We start from the raw sequence: 12560 nt of genomic DNA on the forward strand, positions 1-12560 counted from the left end.
AATGAAAATTCAGTTTCAATTTTAGACATATTAACTCGAACTTATGATACTATGCATAGGGACTGTGAAGGAATTCAGGATGTTTGTTTCTAAAAGATTTGCAAGTGACCTTTTTTTCCCTAATTTTTATGCTTTTTTTCTGCCATCTCTTCCTTTGGTGTTGGGCCATCAGTTATTACTTCCTGCTTTAATGATGTGTATTTACCTCTATCATCATGTTTTTATCTTCTAATATGCCACTTTTAAATCCACTTTGGTCTGATTAGGAAGGTAACTAATCCAATTAGAAAGGTAAAAAAAATAACAATAAGATGGTTCAGAGTGATGTAAAGGAGTTTTAAGTGTGAATATCATGGTATCCATTATGCTACTAAAAGTATTTTTTGCCTGAAACTTTCTAAATTTAAAGTCATCTAATTAATCCTCTGGTACAAAGTAAGAATTCTTCCTGTTTCCTATCACTGAAAGTGCTATCATCTCAAACTTCCATATGTAGGTATCTCTCAAAATCATCCAAGTCACCATGATCCAAATAAAAAAGTTCTTGTAGCTACAACAATCTTCCATATTTTCCAACAAAATCAGTCTCCCTATAATTGTCCATTGAGCCTACAGTTTCATTCCAGTATAAACAAACTCCCCTTCCACATGACGACAACCTTTCAAATACCTGTTCCCTAAGTTCTAAAGACTACATTCCCTAACTCTTCCAATAATCAAATAAAATGGTTCCCCAATACTATAGTCTCCTGACCTTATTTTTAGGTGTTGATACTGTAAAATTTCACTGAACTTGACTCCAGATAGCTAAAATGGACTTATGAATTACTTTTAGGTGTCTGAGTTAGTTACATACTTTTTTAAAAGAAAGTGTATGTGTGGATCCAAGTCATAATCACTGTGGAGAAACACACTTTCATAAGAAATTTGGCAATAACTCACCATAGACATCTGAGGATCAGGAACCTTCACTATCTCAAAGCTTGTTAAAATTGGAGATGACTCATCACCATCCTGGGTTACAGTGTAGTAAGTTAAAAAACAGATAAAATTTAACCAAATAGTAAAAAACAATACATGATAATGCACATCCTATGTATTTTAATTCTATTTAATGAACATCATTCCTCCCTTTTAAAAAAAAGTATCTTCTTTCAACTGTATTTTAAAATACATATCCATTTTTTACCTGTTGTTGCTGAGGAAATACTTTGGGAAAAATAAAATCTAACAAAAAGTTGTTACAGTTTTTAGATATATTAGATATAGAAATTAGTAGATTGTTTTTGTAAGTTTTTTTAACTGTTTATAATGATAATGGGTCAAAATTAGTATGTCCTCATTTTCCAACTTAAAACAAGAAACCACAAAGTATAATTAAAATATAATAAGTATAAATATGAATAAAATGCACAAGGGATGTGTTGCATTATTTGCAAAAACTACTGAGTAGATGTTAGTAACTTTTCAAATTATCACAATAAAGTTCCATTCAAAGAAGTCAAATTTTAGGTCTGGAGTTAATGTTGCTGAACTTTATACACAGAGACTCAGCAGCATTGCTTCTTAGAGGGACACCTCCTCAATGCAATGCAAACTTGAATAAAAAGAATCAATCCATCAATTCTTAAGAAATAAAGCTGCCTTATTTTGTTGGTTTTATCATTTTTGAAGAGTATTGGCTTTTATTTTTATCCAAATCAGGCAAGAGAGGTAATTCAGCATAATAAATGTCACTGTGTACATAGTGGGAAAAGCTAAACTAATTAAGGGCAAAATACATTTCCTCCTAACTGTACATCTTGGATCAAGTTTTTCTGTCAATTTCCAAATGCTAGTATTTCCTTTGTTAGATAATGTGCACAAAACCAGGAGAGACTGAAATAGGGGAAGTACTGTGACTTGACTTTAGTTCAATAATTGAGTCTTACAGAAAACCACAAATTCCCACAGCCGTTGTTTAACAGGCTGGTTCTCAGTCACAATACCAGAAGACACATTTATCAGCCCAACTGTGACAAGTAATCTTCACTAAGGCTATCTGTCACAAAAGACAGGTGACAAGAAAGTCTATTTCCATTAGATTCAATACACTGGCCCAGCAATCTTTACACTAAGTGGAAATATGACAGGGTAGGTAGACAGGCATTAATTTATGAGCAATTTTCAAGAAGCAGTAGAAAGGGGTCAAGAACCTTTTCAAATATACTTGAAATTCTTCTAATTTTTGTTCTGTTATTATTTCATCTATTATCAAAGCTGTCTCTCAAAAGATTCTTCACATCTCTTATGTTTGAAAGTACCATTTCCATTATCATGTTTTTGCAATATAAACTCCACATGGGCAGGAAATAATGCTTTAAATTATATGATATATAGTATTAAATGTAAAATGTGAGTTTATTAAGTGTATTAGTGACAAAATAATTTCACTCATCTGTATTTCCCACTGTTTTTAATGCAGTTTTTCTAATGAATTAATAAACAATGTTAAATAGTCTACCTTCCTAATGTCTTTTTACCAAAGACTATCATTTATAAAATAAAAAGCTGAAACAAGTTAACTTTTCCTAACATTTTATTAAAGAGAAGGGGTACAAGCCTAAGAGAAAAAGATATATGTTAACTTGAGAAGTACCAAAAAAAATGATCATAAATGAACTATATAAACCTTAAAACTCCATTACAAAAAGATCTTTCAAATAATTTATAGTTATAAAAAGATGTATATTTTCAAAAATCACTGAGACAGCTTTAATAAATAACACTAGAGCGTAAATATAATTTAGAAGTGCTGCCTCTAATAAACAAATATACTGCATATAACTATATACTAGAAGAAATATTATTCTATTATGCCATGTATCAAAAAGTCTGTCCTCACCCACGATGATTTAAGCACCTAAGTATTTCCACAATAATACCTGGTTTACATAGTTCTGAACTATGCATGCAATCATTTCTATAGTGCTTAAATTAAGACCCTTCAACAAGCATTAAAGGCACAGATATTTTTCATCTAGCTACATATCAAATATACAAGTACTTTCTTCTGCATAAGGAGCAGACCAGAACAAATCCATAAGTGCGTACTTGTTATCACTCAGTCAGATAACATAGTTTTCTTAATTCTGCATTAATTATATATAAAAAATACATATTTAGAATGGCTTTCATAAGCATACTTATGTTAGGATCACATATACAATTCCAACACATTATATATGCTTACTCAAATAAGAAGTATACCCTTAATTTTCAACACCTTATCACTTAAAAAATTATTCTTTTTATTTTTCAAATGAATATCAATTGTTAACAAAGCTATTGTTTTAATGTCCTACTTGTCAATTTACAAAACAATTAATCAAAAAGTTTTTAATCTGTTGCATATTTATTGAATTCTGGAACCCAGAACTCCATTACATGAATGATCGGTTTTTGTAATCTTGTTGTAGCTATATGATCTGATTTGTGTATACACAAACAGCTGCGGCTGACAGCTGTCTGCTGCTATCCTGCAACCAAATAATTCATCTCAGCAGGTACAACAGTAATTTTTTTTAATGTTCCCCCTCCCCTCTACTTCAGAGACTATAAACAGTTCCAAGACAAATACCTTTTCATAATAAACAATACCATATTCCTTATCATCACACTTGACACATCGAAACTCAACCATCAAGTACATGAAATTAGAACTTCGTTTTTCACTCTAAAAAAAAAAAAAGATTTTTATGAAAAATAATGATCTTCAACATCCCCTTAAAGGATCAGTAATACATCATTATTTCCAATTCAGTAATACATGACCTATCAAGTACAACTTAAAATGTAGTAAATTTTTATTGCATTATTATAAACACACTGTTTTATACAGTACTGCTATTTTATTTTATATAGCACCATTGTTTTATAAAGTAGTGTCTACTATTCTCCTATAACTCCCTCCTCAAAGTCAATGACATTTCTGGTTTATTCTAGCTTGGATTATATTATATAAAATCTTGGAAGGTATTTTATATACATTTTCATGAAAACTATTTTATTTCAGAAATAAAGATGTTTTGTACTTCTAATTTAAGCAAATAACTGTTTATCCTTAAACCATATGTCTAAGTATGTAAATTAAGTAAAGTATATAATTAAAGACAGAAGCTATTTGAGCTTCCCAGATACAACCTTTACAAGTTATTCACAATTCACAAATGGTCTTAAGATAACTGGCAATCATTTATACATTTTTATCAATATACTTTAAATATACTGGGAAATAGTTACTTTTCTCCAACATAAAAAAATATTGCATGTATAAATGTGTCCTCTTAAGGAAAAAGCAAACACTAGGACAATAATAAAGTGAAAATAAAATGAAGTCTAAAAGGGTGATAAGTCTTAACCCAGTTTTAAAAATGGTATTAAATCTGTATGTATAAAATCATAAAGGTTTAAAGAAGTCACTTAAATTGTTCAGCTTTATGAAGCATATAATAGTCTAATTATGGTAATGGCAATGCTCTCCTATCTTTTAAAGAAGGGAAGGTGAGTAAGGCTGGACAAAGTAAGCTGTGACACAGCTTCTTCTATACTCAAGGGTATCTAAGTTGAAGAACAGAAAAATGAAAACACTTTGATTTAACTATTTTAGGAATGTAACTATTATAAAAATTCAAAAAATAAATTTTTCTTTCAGTTTCAATATGAAAATGTATTATGAATAAATTTAGAAAAGATGCCCAGTTTATTCATACTGAATGTAAGTATTGTTAAACAAAACACTCTTTTTTTTTTTTTTTAAATAAACTATAGTAGAATTTAACTTTTATAAGTGTTCATTGTAAATTAAAAATTTCTCTCTTTCGGGGCGCCTGGGTGGCTCAGTCGGTTAAGCGGCCGACTTCAACTCAGGTCATGATCTCACGGTCCGTGAGTTCGAGCCCCGCATCGGACTCTGTGCTGACAGCTCAGAGCCTGGAGCCCGTTTCGGATTCTGTGTCTCCCTCTCTCTCTGACCCTCCCCTGCTCATGCTCTGTCTCTCTCTGTCTCAAAAATAAATAAAACGTTTAAAAAAAAAAAAAAATTTCTCTCTTTCAACCTGCTAAAAAAACATTCACAGAATATAAAATAAGTCAGTTATGCCCTGTGGTAATCACAGTAAATTAGGTATATCACAAAAATTGAAATTCCTCTCTTCTAATGTGATTAAAATAATTGTTCTCTCTATTACCCAGACACAGAATGTTAGGCCAAACATGTAGTGTGTCAGTGCAAATATATAAAAAAGAAAAGAAAATTTTGTTCTAACTTTCGGAGTTTCACGGAAGCCATCTTTTAATTAAACATATTTTGGGCCAGTAAACAAGATTAAAAAACAAACAAATTACTTTGAACCATGTAACTTTACAAAGGGTGCAGAGTGCTGTACATAGTACATAATACACACAGTATCTTAACTGGGGAGAATTACTAACAATGACTTAAGATTACTGAAATAAACAGGTAGCACTGGGTTGAAAGAATCCAATACTGAATTGAACATAAATATATGCTGCCAAATGGAGAAAGAGAACACCCAAGAGAAGCATCAAGTTTAACACAGGCTTCACTTGTATAATACTCAGTACACTAAGGATACCTTATACCTACTTCATGGTTTGAGAGAACATTAAAATTAAAGAAAAACAGGTATCTCAAATTTCCCAATTATTACCATAGAACTCACAACTACAGGTTATCCTCAATGCTCTCACATTTGTAAGTTATCTGTCAATAAACAATGCTTCTCAAAAAGTTTGACTTAGAGGGCTGCCTGGTGGCTCAGTCACTTAAGCTGAGGTCACCATCTCATGGTTCCTGGGATCAAGCCCCAGGTCGAACTCCATGCTGGCAGCACAGAGCATGCTTAGGATTCTATCTTCCTCTCTCTCTGCCCCTCCCCCATTCATGCACACATGCACATGCTCTCTCATAATAAGATAAAGTTAAAAAAAAACAAAGTTTGAGTTAGAAATATGGAAAAAATATTTTGTAACAAAACAAAATGCAAAAAACGAGGGATACAACCCACCTCATTTATCATTTCTATTTCTCTAAATGTCAATCTGTCCAACCAGTCTACTTTCACCATGTGTCCTTGTCGATGAGCTTTGGTGAGCTGCAGAACAAATACAATGAAGAAAATTTTAACATAGATTTCACAGAAAGGAGAATAAAAATGGTAATGATCATCAACATAATAGTGGGAAAAAGTGCAATAAGACATTAAAAAGGAAATAAATGGCATAAGAATTTCAAAGAAAGAAATGAAACTGTCTTTATCCGCACATGACATGATTATCTATGTAGAAAATAAAGAAAGATCAAAAAAACTCCAGGAACTAATAAGCAATTATATAGTAAAGTTGCATGATTCAAGGTTAATATATGAAAGTCAATCCCTTTCCTACATACCAATAATAAGTCAAATTTGAAATTAAAAACACAGTATCATTTACATCAGCACCCCAAAAATGAGACTGGTATAAATCGAACAAAACATGATCTACATGAAGAAACTTACAAAAATCTGTGGAACAAAATCCAAGAACTAAATAAATGGAGAGATATTCAGTATCTCCCAACTTGATCTATAGAATCAATATAATCCCAGTCAAAATTACAGCAGGACATTTTGTAGATGTCAACTGATTCTAAAGTTTATATGGAGTGGCAAAAGACCAAGAATAGCCAACATAATACTGAAGAAGAACAAAATTGAAGGACTGACACTACCCAACTTCAAGATTAATATAAAGCTACAGTAATCAAGACAGTTTGGTTTTGGCAAAAGAATAGATGAATAAATCATGTAAGCAAAACCCAGAACCCAGAACTAGACTCCATAAAGACAGACATATGATCTTTGGCAAAGGAACAGGGACAACATAATGGAGCAAAGACAGTCTTCTCAACAAATGGTGATGGAACAAGTGGACATCTACATGCAAAAAAATGCATCTAGACACAGAACTTACACACAAAAATTAAATTAGAATGGATTATACACCTAAATGCGAAATGCAAAATTATAAAATTCCTAGGAGATAACATAGGAGAAAACTAGATGAACTTGGGTATGGAGGTGATTTTTTTTAAATGCAATACAAAGGCACAATCCATGAAAGAGATCACTGACAAGCTGGACTTCATTAAAATTAGAAAAACTTCTGCTCTGTGAAAGACACTGTCAAGAAAATGAGAAACTAAGCCACAGATTAGGAGAAAATATTTGCAAAAGACCTGATAAAGGACTGTTTTGAAAAATATGCAAAGAACTCCTAAAATTCAGTAAGAAAATAAGCAACTTAATCAAGAAAAATGTGCCAAAGAACCTTAACAGACAACTCATCAAAGAAAACACATAGATGGCAAATGATCAATATGTCATCAAGGAAATGCAAGTTAAAACAAGATACCACTTGGGGCACCTAGGTGGCTCAGTCCGTTGAGTGTCTGACTCTTGATTTCAGCTCACGTCATGATCTCAAAGTCATGAAAATGAGCCACCAAACCAGGCTCTGTGCTGGGCATGGAGCCTGCTTGAGATTGTTGGTGCTCGTTCTCTTTAAAAAAAAAAAAAAAGAAAGAAAGAAAAACAAACAAACAAAAAAAAAACAAGATACCACTAAACACCCATTAGAATGGCCAAAATCTGTAAAACCCTACAACATCACATGCAGATAAAGAACAAGAAGAAATGGAACAGGAAGAAAATGCAGAAATGGAACAGGAAGTCTCATTCACTGCTGGAAATTGGTTGCTACACGGGGAATGTAAAATAGTACAGCCACTTTAGAAGACAGTGTGGCAGCTTCTCACAAATTAAACATAATCTGGAGCACTTGGGTGGCTCAGTTAAGGGTTTGGCTCTTGATTTTGGCGCAGGTGATGATCTCATGGTTTATGAGTTCAAGCCCTGGATTAGGCACTGCACTGATAGCATGAAGCTTGCTTGGGATTCTCTCTTTCCCTCTCTCTCTGCCTCACCCCTGCTCCCTCTCTCTCTCTCCAAATAAATAAACTTAATAAAATAAAAAAATATACATAGTCTTACCATAAAATCCAGGAAATGTACTCCTTGGTATTCACCCAAAGGAGTTGAAAATATGTCCATGCAAAAGTCTGCATATGGATGTTTATAGCAGCTTAATTCATAATTGCTAATATTTAGAAGAACTAAAATGTCCTTCATAAATAAATAAATGTGGTATGTTCACACAATGTAAAATTACTCAGTACTAAAAAGAAAAGAGCTATCAAGCCATAAAAAGATGTGGAGGAACCTGAAGTGCACATTACTAAATGAGAAAGCCAACCTGAAAAAAACTACACAGCGTGCATACTATATGATTCCAACTATATGACATCTGGAAAAGGTAAAACTATGGAGACAATAGAAAGATAACTGGTTGCTTCAGGTTTGCAGAGGAAGAGGAATCAATAGGTGGAACAGAGAGCTTCTAGGGCAGTGAGGCTACTCTGTACAATACTATAATGATGGATAAAGGTCATTATACGTTTGTCCAAGTCCACTGAATATACAACCCCAGAAGTGAACCCTGTGGAAAACTATGAACTTTGGGTGATTATGATGTGTCAATACAGATTCATCAATTAAAACAAATGTACCACTCTGGTAGAGGATACTGATAATGGGGGAGGCTACACAGATATGGGGGCAGAGGGTATATGGGAACTCTCTGTATCTTCCTATTAATATCATGATGAACCTAATGTTTCTCTACAAAAATAAAATATTTCAAAAGTCTTTTAAAAAATGGATAGTAATGTCACCTTCACATTTGACACGTTCCTATACATAACAGAAACCGTACACAACTATCAGGATAACAGATGGACTTGGCTAGAGACTAATCATCTACGATTTTTAGAGAAAGACAATTTTCAAACATTTTATTTAAAGGTCCATAATTTTCCAATCTAAACATGTTAAAAAAATAATGAAGACTTTCCTAAAAGTATCTCCATGTTCTACATTTCTTATATTTTCATTACAAAGAGACAGGTTTATAATAAGAAGTTTCTCGGGGCACCTGGGTGACTCAGTTGGTTAGACAACACACTTCGGCTCAGGTCATGATCTCACAGTTTGTGGGTTCGAGCCCCACATCAGGCTCTGTGCTGACAGCTCAGAGACTGTAGCCTGCTTCAGATTCTGCATCTCCCCCTCTCCCTACCCCTCCCCTGCTCATGCTCTGTGTCTGTCTCTCAATAATAAATAAACGTTAAAAAAAAATTTTTTTAAGAATAGCTTCTCAAATGAGAAATAAACTACCTTGTCTATTTCCTTCCTCTCAATCTAAAAAAACTATAAAAAATCATTTACACACAGTAAGGTATTTCTCTGAGGCCTATAATTTAATACTCCAAGATTTCAGTGCATAGGTATGCATGTGTTTTAATTTTGAAAGGAAGTGATAAAAGAATTAATAATAAAAAAGAATTAGCAGTAAGAAAATAATTTCCAGGGAAACCTGGGTGGCTCAGTCGGTTAAGCATCCAACTATATTCGGGTCATGATCTCACTGTTCATGGGTTCAAGCCCAAGTCAGGCTCTGTGCTCACAGCTCAGAGCCTGGAGCCTGCTGCAAATTCCATGTCTCCCTCTCTCTCTGCTCCTCCCAGGCTTTTGCTCTGCTGTCTCTAACTCCAAAATAAATAAACATTTGGGGCACCTGGGTGGCTCTGTCAGTTAAGCATCCGACTTCGGCTCAGGTCACAATATTGCCGTTGATGAGTTCAAGCCCCGCAGTGAGCTCTGTGCTGATAGCTCAGAGCCTGGAACCTGCTTGGGATTCTGTCTCCCTCTTTCTCTCTGCCCCTTCCCCACTCAAGCTCTCTCTTTCTGTCAAAAATGAACATTTAAAAAATAAAAATTAACATTTTTAAAAAAATTTTTTTTAAAGAAAAAGTAATTTCTACAGTTGCAGTTAGTTGGTAGAGTCCTCTGAAGGTCTTATATACATACCAATCTACCCTTGGTTTCAGAAATTAAATAATACACTGACACTTCAATCAAATACACAGAGTATTCAAGACAATTTCCAAGGTCCTCAAAATGGAACAAGATTTTGTCCTATAAAGTATAATTTAAACACAGCATTATTCATGTATCAAAACCCCTCTTTCGTTCTGAACAAATTCATAGCATAAAGCAAAACTGGGTGGCAAAGCCTTACATGGTACTCTACCAGTCATTTTCTTTCCCATTATGTATGTTATGACGGTATGCCTACAAGGAAGCCAAACACTCCCATCAATTATTATGTCTCAAGGAACTAAAAATTTTCACCATCAATATTCTTTATCTTCTTCAATTAAGGGATTCTTATCATGACTACATGGTCATACTGTTTCAGGAGTGAAAAAAAAGTAACTTCATACAAAAAGTTTGAGGATTATCGTAATATAAAAATATCAGATTAGCTTTCAAGTTTCTTTTCACCTGAGGTTATCTCTAAATTAAAATGGATAAGGCAACATAAGTGCTTAGCACAGTTCCTCATACAAAGCAGGGACTAAGCATTTCATTGGCTCTAGTTGAAGATTCAACAAATATGATACCATCATGGAAAGAGACTAAGAATTAGTTACAAGAGAACCAAAAGAACACTGGGCAATATGACCTAACGAGTACTAAACTAGGAGCCATCGAACCTGGGTTATAATCCTAACACTCCATTTTCCAACTGTCTTTTTTTTTTTTTTTTTTTTTTTTTGAGAGAAAGAGAGTGCATGTATGCATGAGCAGGGGAGGAGAGGTGTAGGGAGAGAGAAACAGGAAGAGTGAGCAAGAATCTTATGCAGGTTCCATGCTCAGCACAGAGTCTGACATGGAGCATGATTCCAAAACCCTGGGTGGAAATCAAGAGTTGGACCCTCAATCGACTAAGCCAACCAATGAGCCACCGAGGCGCCCCTCTAACTCGTCATTTTTTCCATGAAGTATACTTGATAAACAATGTTACATTAGTTTCAAGTGTACAACATAGTGATTCAACAGTTCTATACATTATGCTATGCTCACTACAAGCATAGCTACCAATCTGTAATGTTTGAACCCATATCTACAAAATGAAAGTATTAACTTCTTTTCCTACTCCCAAAATTCAGAGATAATGGATGCAAAATACGACAGTTAATATTATTTCCTATAGTCTATAAAGAATTATATTCGCACACACTTTGCAGCATGTTCCAAACTGGTTTTTAAAATTAATGAAAATATAAAGGGTCATATTACATGTTTGCTTTTATGAACAAAGTAACGGTAAAAACCAGTAATTAGAGTTTATATTCCTAGACATACATAGGAAGAGGAAAATAACATTTATTCACACACCAAATTTTTGGCACTTTTTATAACCTAACCACACTATAAAATAGATAGTTCTGACCCCAATTTGCAGATGATTATCAACCACTACAGTAGAGCGGCAGAATGAGGAGCTAAAGCCCAGGTCTATATGATCCCGAAGTCCATGTTCCTTCCATCAGGTTTTGTTACCCACTCTAATATGCACTCTTAGTAAGACATTTAAGTTCAACTAATTTTTTTAACTTATTAAATACTAATTTCACATTTATGTTATTGTGGTTGATTCTCCACTAGTTTCCTTTGAGGAAAGAATTAGCAATAGCAGGCTAAGTTTAGATGTGGGAGAATGTGGTGGGGCTCCTTCTTTCCCTTACTAAATCATCAGACAAATCATAAATTTTCTGGGGTCATTTTCATTAGTTCCAGAATTCATGTCTACTAATACATATTACTTCCTATATGGCATATTGCAAATGTCCCCATTTGAATAGTAAAGGTGACCATTCTCAAACTTATAACAAAGAATGTCAATGGTTAAGATGGTAGTACCATAAACTTGGCAAAGCACGAGGACAAGTTTAATTATCCTAAATTCACATTTTTGCATCTTTATTTGCAATACAGAAAATTTAGACATAAAGAAATGTAAATGTCCATCTTAAACTATTAAGTAAATTATGGTACATGTACACTATGGAATACTATGTACCCTGACATGGAAAAATCACTGTTTCCATTGAATGCAAAAGTGACTGCCAAAAGAGAGATACCACTTATACTATGACTGCTTACCAGTTTGTCTCCTGCATCAGACTCTGAAATTGCAAGAAATTCTAGATATTTCTGTTTGAATTAGTTTTATAATTTCTGCAGAATTAGAAAGTTGCCAATTAAAATGTCTACTAGCCATCTGCACTATTTACCTATTACTACGTAACAAAGTACTCAGTTTAAGGCACTGAGTACCTTAAAACCTAGATTTCAAGCAATAGGCAAAGTCTAGAATTAGTTATCATAATTCCTAAGTCCTGTTTTCCTCTCCAAAATGATCTCCTACAACTTACACACTATACTCCAGTCACCCCTTTTGTTCTTCAAACTATAAAGGCATTTTACTTTGAAGACTCGACATGGATGAAATGATTAAATATTAGAGGAGGGGCGCCTGGGTGGCTCAGTCGG

At 33.7% G+C, this 12560-nt stretch overlaps 1 protein-coding gene across 1 annotated transcript in view; it reads right to left on the minus strand.

The window, feature by feature from the left end:
• Window positions 1–12560, minus strand: part of PIK3C3 (phosphatidylinositol 3-kinase catalytic subunit type 3) — a 144386-nt gene that overhangs the window by 95732 nt on the left and 36094 nt on the right. Inside the window, exons 5-7 of the mRNA XM_058692240.1 lie at window positions 6069–6155; window positions 3620–3715; window positions 943–1014 (exon numbers count right to left, since the gene is read on the minus strand). Coding sequence (XP_058548223.1) covers window positions 943–1014; window positions 3620–3715; window positions 6069–6155 — 255 coding nt within the window. The remainder of the gene's footprint in view (window positions 1–942; window positions 1015–3619; window positions 3716–6068; window positions 6156–12560) is intronic.

This window comes from Neofelis nebulosa, chromosome 11 (genome assembly GCF_028018385.1).
Source record: "Neofelis nebulosa isolate mNeoNeb1 chromosome 11, mNeoNeb1.pri, whole genome shotgun sequence".
Lineage (NCBI taxonomy): Eukaryota > Metazoa > Chordata > Mammalia > Carnivora > Felidae > Neofelis > Neofelis nebulosa.